Consider the following 27,455-nt stretch of genomic DNA (forward strand, 5'->3'; position numbering starts at 1 on the left):
GTAGCCAAGATTGAACTCTCTACACGAGTTTGTAGCGTAATTCAAATCTTGTCCGTAGCTGAATACTTGATGCTGCTTTGCCAGGACTATCAAGCGTATGTTTTATAGTGATGCCATCACTAGACGGAATGCCTACCACGGCTTAAGAGTCCCATCTGCCCTCGAGAAGGATAGACCACGCCAGTTTCTCAACTTGGTATTTTCTCGCGTTACATATAGCGCCTCACCTTCTCAAATGGTCACCCATCTGGTACTGGCCGAGCTCAACGTTGCTTAACCTCTGTAATCTGGCGAGAACCGGTGTGTCAATGTGATTGTGCCGTATATGTCCTCTTCCTTGCATGGCAAATAAAGCCAATTTGTTTTAATTTACTTGCCAAATTTATTGAATTACATTAAACCATTATTATATGGAAAAATACGCGCATGAAAAGTAATATTCTTAAGATTTTATTAAACCTGGAAAAGTAAAGGACAAGAAATTCAACCTGGAAAAGTAAAGAACAAGATATTCTAGTAAAGTAAAAAATAACAATTTTTTAGACTTAAAATATTGCAGCTAAAAATAAAATTTGAATATTGATAAATATTTTATTTATTATTTGCATATGTTGTTGTTTATTGTTGAGTTAGAAAGGGTGTCAGTCGCTGGATTGAACTTATTTCCCCCTATTATTTGCATATATTTATGTAGTGAAAATTATTTGAATAAAATTAATTCATTAGTTAGTTAGTTAGTAGATGGAATTAATAATTTTATAATTTACATAAAATTAATTAGGATCATTTAATTCTTTCTAACTCAACAATAAACAACAACATATGCAAATAATAAATAAAATATTTATCAATATTTAAATTTTATTTTTAGCTGCAATATTTTAAGTCTAAAAAATTGTTATTTTTTACTTTACTAGAATATCTTGTTCTTTACTTTTCCAGGTTGAATTTCTTGTCCTTTACTTTTCCAGGTTTAATAAAATCTTAAGAATATTACTTTTCATGCGCGCATTTTTCCATATAATCCATGATTTTTCCAGGCATTGCTATTGTATTAATATATAAATTTATAATATTTATTAATGATTGTCCAAAAAAATTAGCTCTCAAACACATATTTATGCAATATTTATCATTCAATCACAGTAGTTCCGAGCCAGGGTCTCTACCGAGACTGCGGTTCATGAATTCATGATCTGTATAGAGCGTAAACTAACAAAAAAGAAGATGGCACTCGGTGTCTTTTTAGATATCGTTGGAGCTTTTGACAACATACCCTTCAGTAGTATGTTCAAGTCGCTACGAGAACTCAATGTGCCACCAGTACTCATCCGATGGATTGAGTATATGGTGAGGCACAGAACAGTTCAAGTAGAACTACTGAGGGCAACTGTTAAAAGGGAAGTAGTTAAATGAAACCCCCAAAGTGGGATTTTATCCCCTTTACTATGGAACTGTATGCTGAATTCTCTTTTAAAGGAGTTTAAAAATAGGAATATTTATGTCCAGGCTGATGCTGATGACATCGCAGTGCTGGTCGCGGGTTCAAAAGCATCATTGGTCAGACGCATTGCCAAAATGGGACTACATTTTTCATCAAATGTGATGACGAAAAATTTGAGTTCATTCAAAGAATATGTATATCATAGAATTCACTAATATTTTTAATCGATAAATTCACCATTTTTTGCTATAAAATCATAAGGAGAGTTAAAAAAATTAGTTATTAAAAAAAAGTTCGGTTTTTTAATTATAAAAAAAACAATACACGGGATTGAACCTAAAATCTTTCCACCAATCCCCGGTACTCTAACCGTTACGCTAACATGTCATATTGGCAAAACCCCAGTAAAAAATATTTATATACAAAAAAAGTTATGCAAAATAAAAAAAAACAAAAAAACCATTAGTCACTTATGTACTTACACTCCTGTTTGTGAACCCACATATTTTGTTGTAACTTTTTCTCCTGAACCAATTTTCGAAATTTTTTTTTCAAAAGGTAGCTAATGAGGTGTTCTATCCAACTATATAATCTGTTTGAAATTTGGTTGTGAACGGAATTAGTGGTGGGGGTTTGAATGTGTCTCGATTCATTTAATTTTGGACTTAAGCATATATTTAACCACTACCGTGGTTGAATGATTATTTGGGGTTCTCACACCAGCAGTTATTGGTGATTTCTTATTGATAATAACAGCTAGTTTTCTTAAGAGTCTGGGTGACGGCTTGCTTCATCAATATTTCAATACACTTTGTTCCATTATTCTCATTTTCACACCAGCTGTTACCAGTTATTTCTCATTGATAAAAACCAGTAGTTTGAATGATTAAAAAAATTTTTTTTTTTTTTTTTTTTATTAAAACAATTGAAAATTGGAAGCCGTGTTTAATATATATATATATATATATATATATATTTTTTTTTTTTATTTTAATCAAATTCAATATTACTAGATTTTTTTTTTTTTATAAAAAAAACTATAAACTTATTGTTTGTATCATGTGTTTGCATTCTGCATTGTTAAAATTTTATATTTTGCTTGCATTATGGAGTTTGTTTTCATTTATGCTCAACAGATAATTTGCATATTATGTTCCTGCATTTTTGAGATAAGGATTGATTGTTCGTGTTATTTGGATTCTTCGGAAAACCGTTCTCATCTTGAGTGTTATTTTCACAACGTTTTGGTTGATGTAACCTCTGACCTTCAGGTGTATTTTGTTGACGTGTGACGCTGTTGAACATGAGAATTTCAAATAGAACCTTTTATTTAATTCACGTGGATGTGCTCTCATTCCATCAGCCATAGCTGGGTAGATGTCCTAAGTAATTCGTAATTGTATTTTGAGTGTCGCCCACACTAAGACTTGGTCGTTCAACCTCCAGAATTTATAACTGAATTCTACCAAATACTTGGTAAAATATTGTGAAAATAACACTCAAAATAGTCCGAAGAATCCAAACAAAATATTTGCATTTATATATCCATCCATCCATCGCCCTTGAACCCCTGTAGGGACATAAGCTATCTGCAACTTCTTGTAGATGTTTTTGTAGCGAGGAGTTCTTTTTACAGAGTGAGAGTGCTGGCCCCACGCCCAACCTTCCTAAAAGGTACATACAGCGACTAGCCTTCCAAAATGGTCACCCATCTGGTACTGGCCAGGCTCAACGTTGCTTAACTTCAGTGATCTGGCAAGAACTGGTGTGTCAACGTGATTGTGACGTACTTATTTGCGTTATTTAGATCATTCAAATTACTATTCCCGTCTTGTTTGCTATTTTAACAATGTTTTGAATGATCTGATCTCCCATCTTTAGGTGAATCTTTTCAAACTCAAGAAGTTATATGGAATTCCAACCATAACCCTTTATTGCAGAGGTTGTAGTAGTAATGTTACAAACCGCCTTACCGCAAAGAGACAAAGGGTGTGTTCTTTCTGCACACGCATAAAACCAGGTACACTTCTAGTGTTTTTTCTTTCGTCTTCTTTGCAAGAAGACGTGAAGAACATGATAATCCTGTATGACTTGGCAAGATTTGAGGCGGATAAAAGAACTTGACTTGGGGTGGGGGACAGTTTGTTACATCTTGAGTAGGTGGAAACATTACGATCAGTCATGACCTTGCAGAACAAGCTAATTCTCTATTCAATAATCAAATGTGAATAGTAGGCAAAGCATTTGATTTTTGGTTGATTCTTGAATTTTGTGGCGTTTCAACCAATCAGTGTCTGAATTATTGGAATAATTAGAGTTGGGATGTGAAATGTGCGGTGTTAATAACGTCGAGCATGCTCTACCACTCAGAGGCGTGGCATGATTTAGAGTTCTTTTTTGTGTGCCTCTGACTTCAACCTCTGACCAGCAGGATGCAGTTGCAGTGCAATGCCACTAGTGTAGAAGTCTCCATCACCTTGTCAGAGACTGTCAGCAACCTGGGGAGAAAGTAAGAACTGTTATCGGTGCCAACAAGGACATGTTGCAATAAGGTGTCTGGGGGAAACAAGATAAAGTGCTCCCTGTAATAAAGGTAAAAATCAATGGAATGTAGCGTTGGTGAATTCCAAATGCTCCTCATCTGTTGTGAGTGGGGTTCTATGCCAACCCAAAGTACGTAAAATCACAATTCTCATGGCGGGTGGGAAATGCCTTGTAAGCCATGGTGTTAGCAGCATCTTAAACAAACGGTGACCAACAGAAATCCCCTGAAGACTGACATACTAGTGATAAACAAAAAGCTACTGGAATTTGACCTTCTTCTAGGAATGGACATTATCAAAAAAAACTCTGTGGCATGCATATCTATGAAGGGGGCATGGTACATTTTGCTGAGTCGAGTCTCGCTCTGGAATGTGATATTAGAGTTGGAACAGCAGAGTTCAACCAATCCACCAAATCCTGGATGTGGTCAAGTGATCAGCCACCAGAAAAATTATGCAACAGAATACCAGAGTATTCCATCCCTGCAATAGCTTGTGCAGAATACAATGAGTTACAAACCTGGATTTTTTTTATTTTGATGAAGGATAAGCGTATACAGAAGGCAACATATGCCTACGTTGATGTGTACGTAGATGAGTGTTGTGCCCGTGACATGTGTAAAGGACTATTTACAGCTTCAGCCTCCTCGGCAAAGAACTGAAGAAGCTACAGAAAGATGCACGAGTACTTGATTTAAAGGTTTTTTGGGGGGGGATAATGCTCTGTATTGGAGAAGAGTGATATTAAGCACGATGGATTTTAGTTCCTGGGCAACACCAAGAAAAGTTCTTTATCCCAAGCAACACTTTGTTTAAGCAAACAACACAATGGTTGAAACTCATCAAAATTAGATTATTTAAAAAGACGGCTGAACAAGAATTTGTTGACATCCGACTTTAAAATGACCATGTTGAAGTAAGCTGGGAAGCATTCAATGTGTGTTCTGGTTACTACAGGGTTCATGTCTCGGTTGTACTCTATTTAATTTCTGACAAGTGGTGATTTTGTTACAAATGGGTTGGTGTGTCAGTTGGTACCCCCCCCCCCCCCGGGCTTAATTTGTGACAACCAGATTTTTTTCAATTTATTTATATTATGTTTGACTAAATATACTCGATAGTGAAGGGTGGGTAAGAAACAATAGAATTATGCGCTGTCGTAAGTGCTGGAGTTAGTCCAAGCTTTAGTTTTTCTTTGCCTTGTTATGCAAATGACTGAGTGCAGTATAAAGGCAATCAATCATCCGTTGAACAGATTGTTTAACCTTCCCATCAGAGTAACAATCCTGTCTGTCTGTTATCATTGGATTTGCAACAGATGGTGATTTTTTATTTATTTATTTTTTTTAATATAAAGTGGTTTGAATCTCTGTCAGTCTCTATTTGATTTTCAATGAATTTTCAATTTACTGGTGTGTATATATATATATAATATATCGTTATTAATTGAAAGAATGCCTTGAGACTGCTCTCAATCTGTCAAGTCAGCTGGACATCTGATGAAACTTTCTCGGTTTTCAAATACAGGCTTTTTAAATTTGACAGTTGAACAAGACTTGGTTTCCACCTGAACATTTTCTTTTAAAATCACTACCTTTATAGGTTTTCGGGTATGCTGAAAATGAATATCACATTTAAATTTTCTTCAAATAAGTATATTTTTTTCCAGATATCAAGCAATATAATTCCTTATGTTAAAAGTGGTGACCATTGTATGTGCAAGCGTACACAAATTTTTTGCCATGTACCATAACAAAATAAATCTTTAAATTTAAATCTAATATTAATATTTTGCAAAATGTTAAACTATATCTTTTATAGATATACTAGGGGGGGGGTAAGAGCTTTGCCCAGTCATAAAATATGCTTAAATATATTTTAATTTGTCCAGATTTTGTATATATTATAGTCGTGATTTCAGAAGTAAAAAAAAAAAAGTATTTGGGTGCATTCAGCTAGAATCCAAACTGAAAGCAAAACTGTAGTATTCAAAGCTGGTGACGTTACCACATATGAACTGATTAAAAATAAACCAAGATTAATTTACAAAATGTATAACTATTTTTTCAATTTTGGCCCATTTTTGACCCCTTAAAAACTATTTTAACAGCTAAAAGACCCATGAAAGAACAGTCCATAAAAAAATCCAAAATCTTAGAAATATAGCTATAACATTGTTTAAAAATAAGATATGATCGCATAAGATAGTGTTTCCATGTATGCTTTGAATTCAATTAAAAAAAAAAAAAAAACGGGAGGGGGGGGCTATAAATACTGCAATGAGTGTTTTCTTCATGTATTTGCAGACTTTAAAAAATCTCCAGTTTTTTTTTTTTTTTTTTTTTTTTTTTTTTTGCTATGCCAAATTCTTTTTTCTTTCAAAGGAAAAAAGAAATACAAGCTTTCCAAATGTTTTCCAGGTAACATACATTTGTCTGAATTATTTGGTGGGCTTCCACTATTCCACAAAACATGTCTGACATGCTTCATAAAAATATGAATAGAATATTATGAGTGAATTTAATGCAGCTTTTGGTTTGGGAATGATGGCTAACAAATATATAAAGTGAACCTGTCTGTGTACATTTCCCAATGCAATAACTCTGTCAATTTTCAGTCTACAGACTCGAAATTTGATATACAGGGTACTGAGATTTGGGAAAATCTTTGTAGTCCATTTTTGGCCAGAAATTTGGCTGTTAAGGGGGTCAAAATTCAACAATTTGACTTTTGAGAACTCTACTAAACTCCTCCGCCAATTTTGGGTATCAACAATTGAAATTTTAGATATAGGTTCCTTGGACATGGCTCTAACTTAATAACTTGATTTGAGCCCAAAACAAATGTTAAGGGGTCATAATAGGGGACAGTTAAAAAAAAAAAATGACCTCTGCGGTCTCTACCAAATTACTCAGATAATTTCTGGTCTAAACATTTGAAATTTTATATAAAATGTATTCAGAGATAGGGCAAGATTTTTAATCGGTTTGGGTCTAAAATTTGAGTTACCAATATATAAATGTATGTATGTTTGTATATCTGCCTAAAACTTTTGACTGAGGCGACTGATTTTCACAAGATCAGTATCATTTTGAACTCTACTCTTCAGACGATAAATACCGAAAAATTGGCTAAGAACATTAATTTCTTCACCCTCAACTGGGCACTTTTCTACAGGGAGGGGTTGCTTTTTTTGCGGATATTTTCGAAAGTCATCCCCTCTTTTCGATTGTCTAGCCTTAATTAAAACCTACGTCACTTCCTGGTTGGCGGTGGTCATAACAGCGAAGACGTTACGTTTTTTTCCCATTCTTTTCCTCCTTCGAGGTATGGGTTCGAGCCTGCCTTCCTACTACCTTTTTTTTTTTTCCTCAACACACACCTCCAAACACGCGGGCAACACCGGGCACTCATGCTAGTATATATAATCACATCTTAAATGTCTGTTATTGTGTGTATGTATGTTTGTATGTCTCACTATAACTTTCAACACATGTGACCAACACTGACAAAATTAGTATCGTTTGAAAGCTCAGTCTCTCTGATGACAAATATCCAAAAATTGGCTAAAAACATTCATTCTTTCACCGTCAACTGGGCCGCATTTTACAAAGACTGGTCACTTTTTCGTCAATATTTTTGCAAAGTCATCATATGCCTTGCAATGACTAGCCTTATTTCGAAACCTGCCAACATCGTTTGTCATGATGGATGTGGAGGCTAAACAGTTGTCTTCTTTTCACCTACTTTTCCTCCTTTGCATTATAGGTTCGAGCCTGGCTACTTCAACTAATTTTTTCCATTGCGTTTGTGTGGATACTTACTATGTTTTTTTTTTTTTTTTTTTTTTTTTTTTAAGGGCTCCGTTACTCAATACCTTTACCATAAAACCTCTTCATACCCACTAGTGTGTGTGTGTGTGTTATATATATATATATATATATATCTCCTACGACCTCAGGCTTTGATGGAGGGGAGACTAAAACTTGCTATGGTTTCAAATGTTCTGAAATAACAGCAAGGGGAGACTTGATTCCAAATACTTCTCATATGTTATATCTCCCCCTCTTATTGCTGCTTTGGGATGAATTTTTCTTAGTTTTTTTTTTTTCGCTTGCTTGTGTCCCCTGTGGCAAAGCCACAAGGGAGACGACCACTATTATATATATACCAACTCTTTTGACCAATTTTATAAGTTTGAAATCTCGGCGACTATTGATCAGAATTTAACAAATGAAAGCTCGTTGGAAAGCTAATGACCTGAACTGTGTAGTGGGCTGTGACATTTGCCCTTAAGGTCGCACATGTAGGGGATTATCCATATTCATAATTGTACACTTTTCCAAAAGGAGATATAACATAGAAATATTTGGAATCAAGTCTCTCCTTGCTGTTATTTCAAATTATTTGAAACCACAAGTTTTAACTTCTCCAAGGTCAGAGGTTTTGTGGAAATATGTGGATATATTAATACTCGTAGCCAAATTGAATATTGAAATGCACATCTTTGGTTTTATGGGACGAAACTACATAAAAAATTTGCAGAAGGTTATAATTCTATTCTATGGTTAAAATTTTATGACAATTGGTAAAAAAAAACAAAAAAAAACTATATTTTCAAACCAATAAAATATGCCCAAATTTGCCTTATTTGTATATGTAGTGTCCTGGCAAGCAGCTTCAATTTTGCTGCTTCGGTTGTCTCTCTGTAGCCTTTTCAGGCCACTAATATATATAAATTTATATTTTTAATTACTTCAATTTTAAATATAGTTTCATCTTATCTTTATAAAAAGTGATTATTATTTGTTACTGTTGTCTTTATTTCATGTTATCATAATTGTAATAATTTATGAACGAAGGTCAGGGGTTGAATGTGTTATGAAAATGATTAGCAAGAATTTAATTAAACTTTAAATATTTCAGTAAGATAAAGTATATATTTTACCTTGGTCATCTCGTATGAACGAGTTTGAAAATTTTTTGCTTTAGTTTTTTCTCCAACACGTATTAAAAATTTCTTTTATTTTTACTTTTCAAACCAATAAATAATTTGGTTCTAATCAAGATTGTCTGCTCTTTTTGATTTTCGGTTTCTGGTCTTTATTTGGCTGGATAATTAGACAGTCAAGCTGACAAGAAAGCCATTAACATTTAATCATTTCACATCATTAATTAGAAAAAGACCATATCTTGCTTGTCACTGTCATCCCCTCTATGAAGCAAAAACAAGTAAAAAAAAGAGCAGACAATCTTGACTATAACCAATAATTTTATTTTTATTCATTTATTTATTTTTTTAAGGAAAATCAATTTTTTTTTTTAAAGAAACTTGAAAAAGCAACTGGAGTGCTTTTTTTTAACCTTGATAAGCAATCACCTAGGGATGATGTCTCAATAAAAGCATTGGTCCTCCATCTCCTAACTGAATTAGTGTCAGGAACAGCATCCGATCTAAAATGTCCGTTTAGCATACTGCTATGTGTTGGATGGTTATTAGAAATTGACTTCCAAACTAAATTATCCCTGGCTAGATCATCATTTAAATTTTATTTAAATTTCTTTTACAAAAGAGTAAGTGAAGCACTCTTTAGCCTTCATCAGCAATCACCTAGAGATGGTGTCTCTATAAAAGCATTGTTCTCCCATAACCTCACTTGGTTGTTGTTAGGAAGGACATCAAGCCTGTAAAAAAAAATTGCCTCAAATAAGGAAATATAAACGAATTTCTTTGAAAGTCATTTCAGGTCATATAGTTGAATGTATGAAGCTTGAAGGGAAAATCTGGTTGACTTGTTGGGTTTCTTGAAGATATACTGACCTGTGTTGTGTTAAAAAAAAAAAACTTGTTGGAAAGGTGAAACTGCTAGATTGACTGGAGATTTAGAACAGTTAAAGTAACGGGTTTAGTTCACAGGAGATATCCAAAGAAAACCCGAGAGGAAGTGATAAAAAATGGAAGAGGAAACTAATTTGTAAGTCAGTTTCTAAAAGCCATCTAACACGTGCCATCATGTAAAACAGTCTTAGTCTGTCAGGCCATCTTGCATGTTTGAAGATGGAATGAATAAAATTTAATTACTTCTGCACTTTAGTGCCTGTTTTTCTGTGAATATAGCTTAGCAATGCCCGGCAGACGATCGAAACCGTTTAATTATAACAAGCGAACGGAAGTCAGTAATAAAAACAAACAAAAAAATAAAATTAAAAACAAAAACTACCGTAATAATTTTATAAATTTTACTGGTTTTTCTTTTTTATGGTAACGGTGTCTTTTTTTGGGGTGGGGGGGGGTCATAAATTGTTGGTTTCTTTGAATTGGTGAACAAATATATGTATATTTTTTTTGTTTGTGTATGGAAAGTTATTTTGGTACTTTTCTTTTTTACAACCTGTCCCAATGCAATATAACCCCCCCCCCAACCTCCCCATATTAAGAACAGCTTTCGGAATAAACACCCCATAACCTCGAAAGCCGTTCTTAACATGGGGATATTTGGAGTGTTTATTCTGAAAACAGTTCTTAATATGGGGGAGTTGGGGGGGGGGGTTATATTACGCTGGGGCAGGTTGTAAAAAAAAAAAAAAATACCATTATTTTACTTGTCACAAGACTTGTTGCTTGAAGAAGCGCAATGATACTCTGCCCTTTCTTTTCTTTTCCTTTTAAACTCTTTCCTTTCTTTTCTTTTTTTCTTCCAATTTTTATCGTCTGCTAGTTTGCTTCTTTTTGCTCGCTTGGTATAATCCGGCGGTTTGTTATTCGCTGGGCATTGCTGAGCAAGACTCATGGAAAAACAGGCACTAAAAGTTCATAAGTACCTAAAATTTAATTACTTAAGATAGTTTAATAACAAATATTTGAAAATTACCATGTTGTAGCTTTCAAGGAAGTAGTCTCGTAATATGTTCCACAGACGGCAATCCTTGATATCTTCTTGACAGTGCAAAATAAAGTAGCGCTAGACTTGTTTCTTTGTTTGCCATCTTTTTCAGTTTTTTATTTAAATGTTAGTACCTCATAGTGTTTGGATCCTGAAACAAATAGCACAACTTTTATGCATCATAAGCTAGTTAAAAGAAAACATTAAAACGCTGAAGATCCAGAATGATCAGTGAAGAAACCGAAGTATCCTCAACAGATAATGTAATATATAGTATGACAAAAAGTCTATATTTCAATTTATTTTTTACGTTTAGAAATTGAGATAATTATTTTTATTTTTTCCTTGAATAGTAGTGTATATAAAATAAGACCAACCTGTCTAATTTCATTTGCATAATCAGATTTTGATTCTATGAAAATCTTTCTTTTATAGCAGGATACAGTGGATATGGAACCATGAATCAACCACAGATGCCGAAATATCACCCTGGAATGCCATCCCAACACATGCACGTGCCTATTCCCCCTCCTCCACAGGTTGTTGTGGTGGGAGGGTGTCCTGCGTGTCGGGTAAGTTTTGTGTGTGGTTACATAGTTGTAGTTGTTGGAAATTTCATAGTCATCTGTAAGATGTTTTGACACCATAAATAATTTTTTTTTTGTTTTTAAATGTGTAATAAAAACATTTCAAAGTAAAAATCTATTTTTTATGTAAACTTTAGCAGAAAATATATTTTTATTATAACATTTTATTTTCTTCTATATTAATCAAATAGGGCTAATTATTCCGCTACGGAAAGAAACATAACTTAGCACACGCAGAACAACATATAAAGTAATTATAATCAGACTACTAGTCTTTATCTTATGTAGATTTTGCACATATTTGCATTCATCCGTTATAAAATCCTATATCACTTCCTAGGAGCATTACAATCGTACTTGTGTCTTAGTAAACGGAGGTAAAACTATTTTCTCTAATCTCTCATTAATACCCGGGATGTTCTCTACATTGTCTGCAAATTTTACTATTTCATCACCTGTATTTGGGTCATCGAAAGATACATTTGACATTTACTACTTCGTTTTCAGTTCTTGAAATAATGATCTCTCCCTTTCAACAGCTCGTCCAATCAAACTGGTTGTCTGCGATTCTCAGAATAATGGAATAGTGGGTTCAGATATATTTTGCTTAAAAACATAGCAAGATGGCATTAATCAAACGGAACTAACTCATATTCTCTTGTGCTACATGTCTTATTTTTATTCTCCGTCTTTTTCGTTTTATTCTTCTACAAAAACTTTAAACACTTTTTTTTTTTTTTTTACAGGAAGATTAAGACACATACTATTTCCTTCTCCATCATGTCTTTGTGTTTTTCATTTTTCGTTTTTTTTACTCTTCATTCAAATTCATGTATTTGTAAACAAACATACTGTTTTTTTTTTTGTTTTTTGTTTTTTTATGACATGCAAACCGGCGAGTTTTCTTTTTACCATTTCTTTCTTTATTTCTTATTCTCGATTTTCATCTTCTCATACAAAACATATCGTAAAAAAATGTATTTAACTTGCAAATACTACCCCCTCCACACACACACACACACACACGGGCTAGATGTAGCAATATCTAATCTAATATGGGGTATAGCCAGTTTCTCAGCGTTGTGGCTGATAACAATTTGCTGATCCGATCCATCAGTATGTAGACATCAATATGGGATGCCTAAGGTGATAAAATAATCCTGTATCCTTTCAGAGGAGGTAAAGCCTGGAAAGATAGCTTGGTGAACCTACAAATCTAATCATTGTCCAAGGACAGAAGAAATTCTGTCATTGTTTTAAAGAACTTCAGCAGAATACAGACTGTACTACTTTGTAAATAGGATTTGCAACTCTAATTCAATTTTTAAAGTAACTTCTATTTTTTTAAATTGTTAGATGAAAGTATCAAATAGTTACAAAACGCCCTCCCCATGCTAAGAATGGGTTTCTAAATGTTATTTCAGCACACTTCATATTCTGCATGAGTGCTGTTTTAATGTTTTGGTTTGTCATATTTTTTATTAAACAAAGAATGGATATTACGCTAACCATGTGTAAATGAATCATAATAAAATAACCATGTGTAAATGAATCATAATAAAATAACCATGTGTAAATGAATCATAATAAAATAACCATGTGTAAATGAATCATAATAAAATAACCATGTGTAAATGAATCATAATAAAATAACCATGTGTAAATGAATCATAATAAAATAACCATGTGTAAATGAATCATAATAAAATAACCATGTGTAAATGAATCATAATAAAATAACCATGTGTAAATGAATCATAATAAAATAACCGTCTGTAAATGAATCATAATAAAATAACCGTCTGTAAATGAATCATAATAAAATAACCGTCTGTAAATGAATCATAATAAAATAACCGCCTGTAAATGAATCATAATAAAATAACCGCCTGTAAATGAATCATAATAAAATAACCGCCTGTAAATGAATCATAATAAAATAACCGCCTGTAAATGAATCATAATGAAATAACCGCCTGTAAATGAATCATAATGAAATAACCGCCTGTAAATGAATCATAATGAAATAACCGCCTGTAAATGAATCATAATGAAATAACCGCCTGTAAATGAATCATAATGAAATAACCGCCTGTAAATGAATCATAATGAAATAACCGCCTGTAAATGAATCATAATGAAATAACCGCCTGTAAATGAATCATAATGAAATAACCGTCTGTAAATGAATCATAATGAAATAACCGTCTGTAAATGAATCATAATGAAATAACCGTCTGTAAATGAATCATAATGAAATAACCGTCTGTAAATGAGTCATAATGAAATAACCGTCTGTAAATGAGTCATAATGAAATAACCGTCTGTAAATGAGTCATAATGAAATAACCGTCTGTAAATGAGTCATAATGAAATAAGCGTCTGTAAATGAGTCATAATGAAATAAGCGTCTGTAAATGAGTCATAATGAAATAAGCGTCTGTAAATGAGTCATAATGAAATAAGCGTCTGTAAATGAGTCATAATGAAATAAGCGTCTGTAAATGAGTCATAATGAAATAAGCGTCTGTAAATGAGTCATAATGAAATAAGCGTCTGTAAATGAGTCATAATGAAATAAGCGTCTGTAAATGAGTCATAATGAAATAAGCGTCTGTAAATGAGTCATAATGAAATAAGCGTCTGTAAATGAGTCATAATGAAATAAGCGTCTGTAAATGAGTCATAATGAAATAAGCGTCTGTAAATGAGTCATAATGAAATAAGCGTCTGTAAATGAGTCATAATGAAATAACCGTCTGTAAATGAGTCATAATGAAATAAGCGTCTGTAAATGAGTCATAATGAAATAAGCGTCTGTAAATGAGTCATAATGAAATAAGCGTCTGTAAATGAGTCATAATGAAATAAGCGTCTGTAAATGAGTCATAATGAAATAAGCGTCTGTAAATGAGTCATAATGAAATAAGCGTCTGTAAATGAGTCATAATGAAATAAGCGTCTGTAAATGAGTCATAATGAAATAAGCGTCTGTAAATGAGTCATAATGAAATAACCGTCTGTAAATGAGTCATAATGAAATAACCGTCTGTAAATGAGTCATAATGAAATAACCTGCAATGAAAGGATGTTTTATTCATCTTCTCCTCCTACATAAAATTTGGCCCTGTCGGTGGGGCATTAGAATACGCCGACTGCCTCCCTGCAGAGGGTAAAAGTCCCTCAATGGGGGTCCTGGATATGACCTTAAACTATATCCAGTGGTGAGGCCCCAGCTTGTGGGCTTTGGGGAGTGTGGAGCCACCCTTTAATCACCATTGCTCCCCAGGTCCACTCTGACCCGGAGTGGTAGTACCTGTTAGGGTCCCAACTATGGGTTAAATAGAAACCGATGTGGAAACAACAAATATATTCTATTAAAAAAAAATTTTCTTCAAAATCTTTGGATTTGGCATTAAATAGCCCGAAAAGGGTTGATATGCCGTAAAACAAAAACAACCAACCAACCTACATAAAATTTATAGATCACTTATGAGATTTTTACAGAACACGTTATTCATTGAATAAAGGGTTTTCATTAAGTCTTTCAATTCGCAAGTATAAATGCTTCAAAATTACTTTTAATTTTTAGAAACTTACATGTAATATCGGCAAAGTTTTCGTCTTCATTAACAGAACATGATTGGGTGTATCAAGAAATATTTAAAAATAACTATCAGATTTTTATTTTATTCTTATTTTTTTAATTTTTTTACCATATACTTTTTCAAATTGTGCATAAACATGCCGGATTGCATTCAGACTCGTATCATTTTACACATAGATGTATTATGCAGAATATGGACAGTGCTGAAATCCCAATGTTATTATTTATTGACCCAGTCTTATCATGAGGCACCTCTGTGCCTAAATCAAAATGTAGACTCATGAACAAAGCTTCTTTCTTAGAAGTGCACGCCTGTGGAACTCTCTTCCGTTTGCCTGTTTCCCACCTGAATACAACTTGAATGTCTTCAAGTCCAACATAAACAAATTCCTGATGAACCTCCCCCTTAAGTAAGACACTTTATCAAATCTCTAATACTAACGATTACTACAATACTATCCCATTGATTACTGTACATGCAATAGCCCTTATCCACGAGTAACCTCCAGGCCTTGATAAGTGGTGACCATGTAAAAAAAAACAAAAAAAAAGTTACAATTAAGTAAACAATACTTATGGTATACAGTATAAGTACATTATGTAAAATATGGTACGGTCGGTCTTCTGCATACTTAAAAAAAAAAAAAAAAAACGTGATATAACATCTACACCAACACAGCAAACTCTACACTGGTCATGGCAGCCATTTAAAAACACTTGATGACTGTGAGAAAGAGTTGTTAAGGCAGCCAATGCCCACAAGTAACCACTTCAATACAGCAATAACTAATAGTGCATACTGGGACCTGCTAGGACCATCAAAGTAACCACCTAAAAAAGATCAATATTCCCCAGTTAACGAAGATAAATCATAATGGGCACTATCTGGATGACTGTGATCGATATTGTCAGCCATGCACCGTGACATTTGTAAAGGCAAGTAACCACCCTAAAACAACAATAATCACCGACTATAACAGCCTGTGGATGCCATTAGCTGCCACTGCAGGACAGTAGAATCCATTTTTGCCACAACCACTAATGGCCGCAATTTTCTTGAGCCGTCTACCTGTGTTAATATTTCTTTAGCTGCTATTCTATAGTTAATAATTTGTGCCTCCTCTAGGATAATGCACGAGATAATCAAAGGTTTTCTTCTTTTTTTTTTTTTTTTTTTTTTTTTTTGTGGGTGGGGGGTACTGTAGCTGTCTGTGTCATATTTCCACCGAGCAATGCCGGTACATGGGTTCTGCTAGTTAAAAATGAAACCATTCTGAAAAAGACTCATTTCAAAGTAAAGACTACTTTTTATTTAGATTTTTAAACATTTACATCACAACCACGGTAGGCACATCGATAAGACTTTTTTTTTTTTTTTTCCTCTTTTTTCCTCTGGCACGTTATGGGTTCGGACCTGCTTACTACTTTTTTTTTTTTTTCAACCAACACCCTTGCAATTCACCTACTTGGCCTTCGGGACAAGATCAAAGTGTAGTATCTGTTCTCTGATAAATACACAGCGATAGGCAGTCTTGTTCTGGCGACACATTCTCGTGCCCGGCGAGCTTGTTGGGTAGCGTTCTGTCCGCACCCCCACTTTGTCTGTCTTTCTCTGCTCTCCCCCCTCCCCCACGGGGGGGGATCCGAGCTGATAATTTACGACCTTCCCGCGAGGGAGGGTCGGAAACACTTTCTCTCTTCCCTCCACTAACTTCCCACTCCCTCTCTCAGTTCTATCTCCCCTCTTGCCGCCTTTGGCGCCACTTCTTTTTGGCGCCAAAGTCGGCTCCCAATTTGGACGTCGACTCCACGTCACTCATTTTGGTGAATTATACAGGGAAGAGAGAGCTTCTTTCAAAAATGGACACCCCCAGCCCGGGGACCACCAATACCGATACCCCCAGCCAGGGGGCTACCACAAGAAAAACTGCTCCCCAAGAGGACGACTCCCCAACAGGGGAAGCAAAAAGCAACGGGGCATACCGCCCGGACACTAAACCAAAGGACGCCCCTCAGAAAGGAGAAAACTCACCAGCAGCTCCCCAAGAGGGCGACTCCCCACAAAGGGGAGGAAAAACAATGTTGGACGGGGCATCCCGTTCCGACAACAAAAATCAAGAGGCAGTAGCCCCAAAGGACGATAAGGGAGACAGTGCTCCCCAAGAGGGCGACTCCCCACAAAGGGGAGAAAAAACAATGTTGGACAGGGCATCCCGCTCTGACAACAAAAATCAAGAGGCAGTAGCCCCAAAGAACGATAAGAGAGACAGTGCTCCCCAGGAGGGCTACTGTCCCAAAAGGGGAGCAAATCAAGAAAACGAGGGGGCATACAGCCTAAACCTCCCCAAAACAAAAGGGGCAAAAGCTCCCAAAGACAATAAAGAGGACAATGCTCCCCAGGAGGCCGACTCCCCAAAAAGGGAAGTATTTCCTGGAAGAAGTATAGAGCAGGGAGAGTCGGTCCCAAAGGAAAGCGGAAAGGAAAATGCCCCTCAAAATAGCAACCCTTCCGCCAAGGAACAGCAAAAACAGTCCAACCTCACCAAAGATCCAACACCAACAAGAGGGTCGGCATGGGGGAAGACTGTAGAGAAGCAACTGTCCCCTCAAGAGTATAGAGACTTGTACTTGACCAAGTACAGACAATACATAGAGGGGGCAGAAATTAAACCAGTGCCAGGCGCTTGGGAGGCAATCGAAGACAGAGTGCTCTCCCTCATCATCTCGGATATGCCGGAAAACCGCCTCCTAGGGATGAAAAAGGAAGACATGGCAGGGCTCCTACACAAGCTAAACATCCCGGTATTATACCTGTACCAGAGGAGCTACGCCATGTGGGACATCCTCCTACCCACCAAGGAAGATGCGGAGAGACTCTCCCTACAGGAAATTAAGTATGGGAGAACAAAACTAAAGCCCGAATACCAGGGCAGGACAAGGACCCGGGTGCAGGTATTCAATGTACCTATGCAAATATCAGCAGAAATCCTGGGATCCTTCTTCACACAGTTCGGCGAGGTGGAAAAAATAACCCCAGTGCGGTCGAAAACCGGCATGCACTTGGGCAGCTACACTGTGGCCATGAGGCTAAAGAAAGAAGGCTTCCAGGCGATACCAGCACAGCTGACATTTAAGGAGGCAACTATGACAGTAGTAGTGGAGGGGCGTCGTCCGCACTGCTGGTTTTGCCAAAAACAGGGTCACATGGCCAAGAGCTGCCCTCAAAGGTCAAATCCTACTCAAGTGACACTAAAGGCGGTCCCAACCTCTGAGACAGCACCAGTGTCCAAACAGGCTGTCACAACTCCTGCAACCAGAGCACCAACCCCAGCACCGAGGAAACCCAAAACTGTGCAGGAGCCCAAAGGGGAGGAATGGATCACGGTAATGAGGCGGAAACGGAAGCCCACAATCCCATCTGCCACCGTCCCACAACCAACCCAACAACCGAGGCAGCAACAACAACAGCAGCCTCCACAACAGCCGCAGCAACAGCCATGGCAGCAGACACAGCAGCAGCAGCCAAACCAGCCGTTGAACCAGCCGCAGCAACAACATCAGCTGCCGCGGCCAATTCCACAACCAATGCCACGAAAACAGCAGCAACAACAAAAACAGCAGCAGCAGCAACAGCCAGAACAGCAGCAACAAAAACGGCTGCAGCAACCAGAAAAGCAACAGCATCAACCGGAGAAACAACAATTAGAGGAGCAGCAACAACCAACGGTCCCCACACCAATTGAGACGGGGATCAAGCGAAGAAAACACTGCTCCTCTGAGGATGAATCTGCTAGTGAGAGGGAGAGGAACTCAACCTCACCACTCCCCGGTTCATTCAAAAGAATAAAAAAGAAAAGGAAAGGGGAAGAAAAGGCAGCCCCCACTCCCTGTGAGCATACACCACCTCTAACAACAACACAACCCACTTCCACCCCCATACCACATACTGCACCAACACTAGACACCGCACTAACACCAACACCAACATCAGACACCGCACCAACACCAACACCAACATCAGACACCGCACCAACACCAGACACTGCACCAACACCAGACACTGCACCAACACCAGACACTGCACCAACACCAACACCAGACACCGCACCAACACCAACACCAGACACCGCACCAACATCAACACCAGACATCACACCAACACCAGACACCGCACCAACACCAACACCAGACACCACACAGACACTCGTCCCCACACCAATGCAAATTGAGCCGCCATCCCAGAAAGAAAAGAATGAACCCGGGAGGGGGAGAGACCCTTCAGATTCTCCCACTTACGGACTCACTCCAACAGGGACTCTCGCCCTCGAAACGAGAGAGGAACTTTGTTCTGTAGACCCCCTGTCTGTGGCAATGGGCGTACCACACCGGCAGAGAAAAAAATTTAAAACCTCTACTGGACTGCCAACAGATAGGGGGAAAAGACGTTAATGTCCCCTCTAATTTCCCGGACGCCCCACGGCTAACAACTTTCGTCAGGCTTCCTGAGGCCTGCAAAACCAACGTGTGGACAATGCTGGAAGCCGCTGAAGGGGCTGGTCCGGGAATTGAACTGATTAGGAAAAATGACCCTTCCCTTGAGGAACTCGCAAAACAATGCAAGGGAAGGGTCCCAGTGTTGGTCCATCCGTCACTCTATAGGGCCCTTAAATTGACTTACCCTTTGGATGTCGGCGGCATTGTGAGAGAAGGTCAGGACATGAAAAACCTGACCACCTTGAGCATTGCACACAACGTCGGTGTCCTTTCCCCGGCTGACTTCGGAGCTGAGTGTAACACACCTTAAGGTAGGTACCATGGCTTTGAATTTGGCTAGTCTGAATGCGAGGGGCTTGAGATCATCGGGCCGGGCGGCTCGCCTCCGGCACGACCTCTTGTCCCTGGGAGTGGATGTCGCTGCGATTCAGGAGACGCATTTCGTTTCCTCTGTGGACTGTCAGGTGCTGGCCCGAGACTTTGAGGTTTTCTCAGCATATGGCAGCTCGCGGGGGAAGGGAGTTTCCGTGCTGGTTAAACGTACCCTGTCGGCGACGGTCGACGTTGTCCATAGAGATGCAGTGGGTAGGCTGGTTGTGGCCGATGTTGCCGTAAAAGATTCTGTGTTTCGGGTGATTGCGGTTCATGCGCCCAGCACCGCTCGTGAGAGGGTCTCATTCTTCAGTCAGCTTGACGCGTTTGTAGATTGTCGGAAGCGGGTAGTGCTAATGGGGGATTGGAATTCCATCTTAGACCCCGACATAGATAAGGTAGGAGGCGGAGCTAGAGGATCGGAGAGGTGCGAGTCCAGCCTGGCTGATCTGATGGCTAGATGCGGCCTGGTCGACAGGTTTCGGGTCGAGCATCCAGGGCGGGAGATGTGGACGTGGACCAATAGTGTTTCCTCCTATCCAAATACTTATTTGGACAGGATGTTAGTTAGGAGAGGCGAAGTAGACTTCTTATCTTGTCCCACGTTCACTTGGCTAGGCCAGACGGACCATAAATTAGTTATGGCCCGGCTGAAGCTAGGAAATAGGCCTAAGTTAGCGGGGTACTGGAAGTTAAACACCTCCCTTCTGGAGATACAAGACTTCCAAGATCAGTTAAGAGAATTGATAAAAAAGGCACTAGTGGGGGCGGTTACCGGGAGTAAGTGGTGGTTAGGTCTCAAAGCCAAGATCAGAAGCTTCTCCGTCAAGTATGCCCAGCGCCTCGCACTAGATAAGGCCAAGACGAAGAAGAAGCTAGAGCAGAAACTAGCCCAGGCTACGGGGGAGGGTGATAGGGTTAGTCAGGAACTAGCTAAGCAGGACCTTCTACGCGAGACTAGCAAGCGTTACGAAGGCCAAGTAGTTAGAGCTAGGCTTAGAAAGATAGGCAACGAAGCAGTCAATTCTGATGCAGACGTGCGCCGTGAGGTTTCTAGGCGTGGCTCGGACAAATACATTGCAAAAATCAAACATCCGAATGGACGCACCCTGGAATCGACTCGGGAGATCTGCGAGGGGTTTCGAGAACATTTCGAGGAGCGTTTTACGCAGCAGCCCGATCTTCCGGTCCTTGAGTTTAGCGACTATTTGGCCGACTCTCCCCGCCTCGAGGCGGCTAGAGCGGCTAGTTGCGAGGGCCGGGTGACGGAGCGGGAGGTCTTTACTGCGCTGAAGCAGGTCAGCTGTGACAGATCGCCAGGACTTGATGGTCTGCCATACGAACTGTACTTGAGGCTGTCGCCCATGTTTCTGCCTCTTCTGACGGATATGTTCAACCATTGGTTTGCTCAGGGATCCATCCCAGGGCAGGTGACCAAGGGAGTGATCACATTGCTGAAGAAAGGTGACGGGCATGGAGGGGAAGAGTTAGACGACTACAGGCCCATAACTCTGCTAAACACAGAGTTGAAGATTTTGGCCAAGGTCCTGTCGAATCGGCTGCAGGTTGTTATCGACGAGTTGGTTGAACCGGAACAGAACTACGCTGTGAAGGGGAGATCGATTCAGAACAACTTGCACCTGATCCGCATGATCCTAGAGGGGGGAATAGATGACGACACGGAAGCCGCGCTGATAAACTTAGATCAGTCCAAAGCTTTCGATAGGGTCGACCATCGTTTCCTGGCATCTGTCTTAGAGGCCGCCGGTTTTAAACCGGACTTTTGCAAGTGGATCTCCATAATGTATCGACAGCCCATGGCTGTCGTGCAAGTGAACGGAAAGCGCTCGAAACCCTTTGTTATCTCTCGGTCGGTTCGTCAGGGTTGTCCGCTGTCGCCCCTGCTTTATGTCCTGGCTTTGGAGCCTCTTCTCCGCAAGCTGAGACATGGGGAGGCAAATTCGGCCCTGCGCGGAATGGCTCTGCCTGGCGGCTCAGCTGCTAAGGTATCCGCGTTCGCCGATGATGTCACGATCTTCGTGTCGGGCTTCAGAGACATTGAGGTCGTGTCGGAGGCACTCACACAGTACGAAAGAATTACAGGGGCCAAGATAAACCGCAACAAGTCGGTAGGACTGCGGTTGGGCGCATGGAGTGGCAACGCAAACCTCCCTGCGCCCTTCAGCTGGACAGATGGCCCGGTCCGGATCCTCGGCGTGTGGTTCGGACCGGGTCTCCAGCTTGACAAGAATTGGTTGGAGGTACGGTCAAAGGTGGAGGCTGCAGTCAATTCGTGGCTTCCTAGGAAACTTTCCTTAAAGGGTAGAGCTGAGGCGTGCGCCACTTACGTCTTTCCTCTCATCCTTTACCGACTGGCCGTACTTCCCCTGCCTGCACAACACCTAAAAGCTCTTGTCGAACTCTTGTCCTCGCTCCTTTGGGACAGAGGAAGACACTGGGTGAGCAGACAGGTCTGTATTCAACGTCCGTGTGAGGGAGGCTTGGGAATGCCGGACTTGAAGTGTCATCGAGATGCTGAGAGGCTGGCCTTCCTGAGCCACTATATGCAGGAGGACCAACCGTGGCACCCCGTGGTTACTGCCGCCTTCCCCGACCTCGTTCTCGACCCTTCCATCGAGAGCCGTCGCAGGCCGCGGGGAGAATCTGCCTACATGAAAGAGTGCCGAGCCGCGCTAAAACGACTACCAAGGTCCAGTGACCTTGTGACTGCTACCCGTAGGGAACTCCACAGGGATCTAGTGAAGGAGGCCGCTGACGACCCGCTATGCGCGCGTTTGGGGTGGCAGCAGAGTGAGATCCGCTCCGCGTGGAGCTGGGCGCCAGGTTCGAGTCATCTGAACAATTCGGAGTTCTCTCTGACCTGGCGATTGGCCCGAAATGCACTTCCACTCAACAACATACAATGCAGTTCTGGGTTTCTGGAGTCGCCTGATTGTCCCCATTGTGGGACAACGGCTGTGGAAACTACGGATCACGCTTTCTTCGATTGCCGCGAACTCCGCCAGTACTGGTCGTATGTCAGTGGGGTGACGGCTCGCATCGATCCTGAGCATCCTCACCCAATTACTGTATCCAATGTTGTGGACAACGTGAGGCCGCCGTGGGACCGGGAAAGACAAATGGTCTACGTTACGATTCTGGCCGTGGCGAGAATGGTGATTTGGACGTCGCGTCTGCAAGGTTGCCGGGGGGTGTTGTCTTTTTCTGATCAAGATCTGATCGCGTTCTTTAAACACCAACTACGGGTGAAGATCAGATGTGATAGAAGAAGGCTGCATCGCGCGGCATTTGACAGAAGATGGATACATGTGGCAAGTCTGTGTGTACGAAGAGGAGCCAAATTTGAATACGTGTTCCCCGCCTAGGTGTGGAACGCGCAGTTCTGTAAAGTTAAATTAAACAAGTAGTCTCTCAGCTAGCTGAGTGTGTGTTCCATCCCTCCCCGATTAGGAAGCCTCCAAGATCCCCATCCCCTCTTACCTGCAATTTTTGTTTTCACCCCTTCCTCTAAATTTTACCCATCTTGGAGAAAAAGAAATACAAACTAACCTCCATCCCTTACCCACAAAATTTTCTTTTCTCCATTCACCCCCATCTAGAGGGCATCCCCACCTAGAGACTGACCCGCAGAAGCGAGGTTCCTTTTACAAACCTAGTGGAACGGGCAGTCTATCAACTAGACGGGGTTGGGAGGGTCCTACTAATCACCTTTTGTTTTTTCTTCCCCCTCCCTCGACACAAATGAATTATTGTTACCATTTTATTGTTATCTTTTTTGTTTTTACACGTCAATAAAAAATGTTTTAAAAATTGGGAGTTACTAGGACGTCCCCCAATATGAAAGGGTGAATGCGGTATTATGGTGAAAGAAGATACTAGCTGGGAGAAACTTTTGACTTTGTTTAGTTCTGGAGTGACAAGGATGACCAACGACCCCCAAAATCACCCCTTTTGAGTTGGCCATGTGCCTAAGTTTTTTGTTCATCGTTGATTTTTTTTTCTGTATTTTTTTTTAACATGAATAAAAGATTTAATATCTCAAAGTGTAGTATCTGTTCTTCAGATGCTGCACTTCAATTTCTTGTTCTCTGTCAGTGAAGGAGAAATCCTTCACGACTGAGACAATTTTTATTTTTGTTCCTTTTCTCCACATTAAAAACGACCCTGGTGTCTAACTCTGTCCTGTGGGGAGGCATTGTAAATAGGAACACCCTTACAGACACCTCCACTTTCTTTCCGCTTTTGCATCGCGGGTTCGAGCCTGCCTACTATTTTTTTTTTTTTTTTTTGTTAACAAAAACCTTTTAGCACATGATTAATCAAATTAATTATCTGAAATTCTAGTAGCATAAAAAATGAACTTTTATCAGCTAGTCTAGGTACCTGGCGTTGCTCGGGTGTTTGGATGTGTGTGTTGAGCAAAAAAAAAAAAAAGTGGTAGTAGGCTCGAACTCATACCGCGAAGGAGGCCAAGAACGTGAACAAAAAAATGTGATGCTTTTGCCATTGCGTCCATCGCCAAACCAGAAGTGGCAAAGGTTTAAATTAAGGCGAGTCAATCAAAAAGAGGTAATGATTTTCATAAATATTGGCGAAAAAAGCAGCCCTCTCTTTGTAGAAAAGTGCCCGTTTTAGGGTGAAGGAATCGATGTTTTTAGCTAATTTTTCAATATTTGTCATCCGAAGGGTCAAGCTTCAAAATGATACCAATTTCGTAAAATTCCTTTGCCTCTGTCGAAAGTTTTAGGCAGACACATGCATGCATGCATGCATGCATAGACAGACAAGTGAGATTTATATTATCAATGTTATTTATTTTGTGATAAGTAATTTATAATTATTAAATGAGTACTTGATGACCATTTAATATTTTTCCGTTTGAATAGATGCATAGGAAGATTTGAAAAACCTGGTATACATGGGTACTTTAGCTGGTATTATGTGTTTGTCGTTTGTCTATAAAATTTTAAAATTTTATTTTTTATTTTGTTTTGTTTTTCAGGTTGGAATATTGGAAGATGATTTCACGTGTTTAGGAGTTGCGTGTGCTTTGATCTTCTTCCCTATAGGCATTCTTTGCTGTTTGGCTATGAGACAACGGAGATGTCCGAATTGTGGAGCTATTTTTGGATAGGATTGATAATTGACCATCAAAATGAAGGACATGACATGAGATGAGAGGGGAAAGAGCAGGGAGGTGTAAACCATTGCGCACACACAAACCTACATATATTCACACACACACACAAACCTACATATATTCACACACACACACACACACACACACACACACACACACACACACAAACCTACATATATTCACACACACACACACACACAAACCTACATATATTCACACACACACACACAAACCTACATATATTCACACACACACACACACACACGCACAAACCTACATATATTCACACACACACGAACCTACATATATTCACACACACACACACACACACACACACTGTAGTAATGTCACCATTTGGGAGATTTATGTCAAGCCTTAGTCTGGTCTGAGATTTTTTTTTTTTTTTTTTTTTTCCCACCATTTTCTTTTTCCACTTTTTTCTCTTTCCATTTATTTTTCTTTATTTGTTTCTCTTTTTCTCTTTCTTCATTTCTTCTCAGAACAGTTGTGGTGACATCAGAAGAAATATTTTTTCTTTAAGTATCTTGATGATGACACTAAACATAATTTTTCATCGGGTTATAATGATATTATCTCCCCTACCATTCCCACCTCTGCACCTCTTTTTGCCCAAGCAATGATCCTTATTTTTCTAGAACAGAAATTGGAGTTCAATACTTCAGGAACTCTTTGACAAATCTTTGATATGTCAAAAAAAAAAAATGCACAAAAAAAAACAAATTTACTGTCTTTCAAGAAATAATTAATATCTATATATATATATATATATATATATATATATATATATATATATATATATATATATATATAATGTTTAAAAAAAATTATTTTTAAGAATCTAGTCTCCTGGTATGGTCTTGAGCTTTAAAAAATAATCTGTAATAAAATGTCTTAATTAATATTACAAAAACATGTTGGTTGCTATCTGGTTGCTAACATTGAGTTAAGATCAGCTCTTAGATACTTCGAAATTGATTATAAATTTTTGATGCAAGTCCACAGTTCAGCCTAAATAAATAAATAAAAAAAAAAAAAAAATACAGAAATATCTTTATGATGTAGCTATCATGCAACGAAGATGTCATATTCCAAAACTGATACAAATTAATCAAGTAGTTTGATATATATATATATATATATATATATATATATCTCAGATTTTATGAGTAAGCAAAAGAACTTTTGCATTACCATCTTAAAAAAAAAAAAAAAAAACAAGTGCAGGTAATTCAGAGATAATTCCACCTTGTGAGATTAGCCTCGTAAAAATTAACAATGTCATATTAATCACTTAAAATCATTTAAAATAAAAAGATTAATCTACATTTTGGGGATAGTATATTTTCGTTTTGTGATGTGTACGTCCATAAAGATTTTTCTGCATTTGTGTTTTTCATTTAAGTTGAACTGTGCACCAAATTTTTTTTTTGTTTTCCGCAAAATTTAAATCTTAATTTGAATTACAATTTTTTAATATACATATATAGATTTAATCTATTTACATAAAAAAAAAAGTTCTTATAAATCGATCTAATATGTATGTGCGCATATTCAAAACGTGACTATAAATTTTTTTTTTCTCTCCCTTTGCTCATGAAAGGTGTATCCATGTATATTACTATATTGTATAAACATGTTTGAACAGATGCTAATCTACAGAGCGATAATGAACAGATGTACTGTTGGCGGCCATGATAACTTGTGACAACGGTAGTTGGTTATCATCTGATTATAAAGGCCTTGTCAGATTTTTTTTTTTTTTTTTTTTTTTTTTACATGAAGGAAAAATGTCTGGGGGAAAAAAAACAAACAAGAATCCCAAAACGACTGCAGTATTGTAAATAGGACTTATCTACCTGCTATGCAGTAATAGCGGAAACAACACCTGTGGTGTGAACGACATAATTGAACAATAAACTAATTACTTTTCCTTTTCTCTTTTTTTATTTTCTTTGCTTGTTTTCTTTTTTTTTTTTTTTTTTTTGTTCCTGCCTCACTTTGTCAAATCTTCATTTTTAGCAATGCCTTTTTTTTCTTTTTCTTTTTTTTTTTTTTTTTACAAAGGAAAGATAATATAAAAAAGGCTTGTTATTTTAGCAAAATTCGAAAATTAAAACCTTGCATTTCAAGTGAAACCAATGGCGTCTACTGAACTGTCATGTCACAGTAATGAACATATAAAAAAAATTATGAAAAATAAGGTAGAAAATTATTAATGAAAATAGTTTTCAAAGACAATTAGCAAAAATTGAGTTTTGCAAAAAGAAAAGAAAAAAGTTCCAATCGTAACAAAAGGGAGGTAAGTATTTTCTGAAAATTGAAAATCTTTGGTCAATTTAGCA

General features: G+C 38.3%; 1 protein-coding gene and 1 long non-coding RNA gene across 2 annotated transcripts in view; one reads left to right on the top strand and one right to left on the bottom strand.

Moving 5' to 3' along the window:
* The window catches only part of LOC145285886 (membrane protein BRI3-like), a 73,274-nt gene extending 46,231 nt beyond the window's left edge, over window positions 1-27,043 (top strand). The window contains exons 3-4 of the mRNA XM_080134347.1: window positions 11,307-11,443; window positions 24,955-27,043. Coding sequence (XP_079990473.1) covers window positions 11,307-11,443; window positions 24,955-25,086 — 269 coding nt within the window. The 3' untranslated portion in view covers window positions 25,087-27,043. The remainder of the gene's footprint in view (window positions 1-11,306; window positions 11,444-24,954) is intronic.
* Window positions 23,662-25,863, bottom strand: LOC145285887 (uncharacterized). The gene is made up of 2 exons (XR_013869084.1): window positions 25,414-25,863; window positions 23,662-25,295 (listed from the first exon to the last, which is right to left on the bottom strand). It is a non-coding gene; the product is annotated as an uncharacterized LOC145285887 (long non-coding RNA).
* Window positions 27,044-27,455: the final 412 nt, after the last annotated feature.

This window comes from Euprymna scolopes, chromosome 10, assembly GCF_053919585.1.
Source record: "Euprymna scolopes isolate OS-2025 chromosome 10, ASM5391958v1, whole genome shotgun sequence".
Taxonomy (NCBI): Eukaryota; Metazoa; Mollusca; class Cephalopoda; order Sepiida; family Sepiolidae; genus Euprymna; species Euprymna scolopes.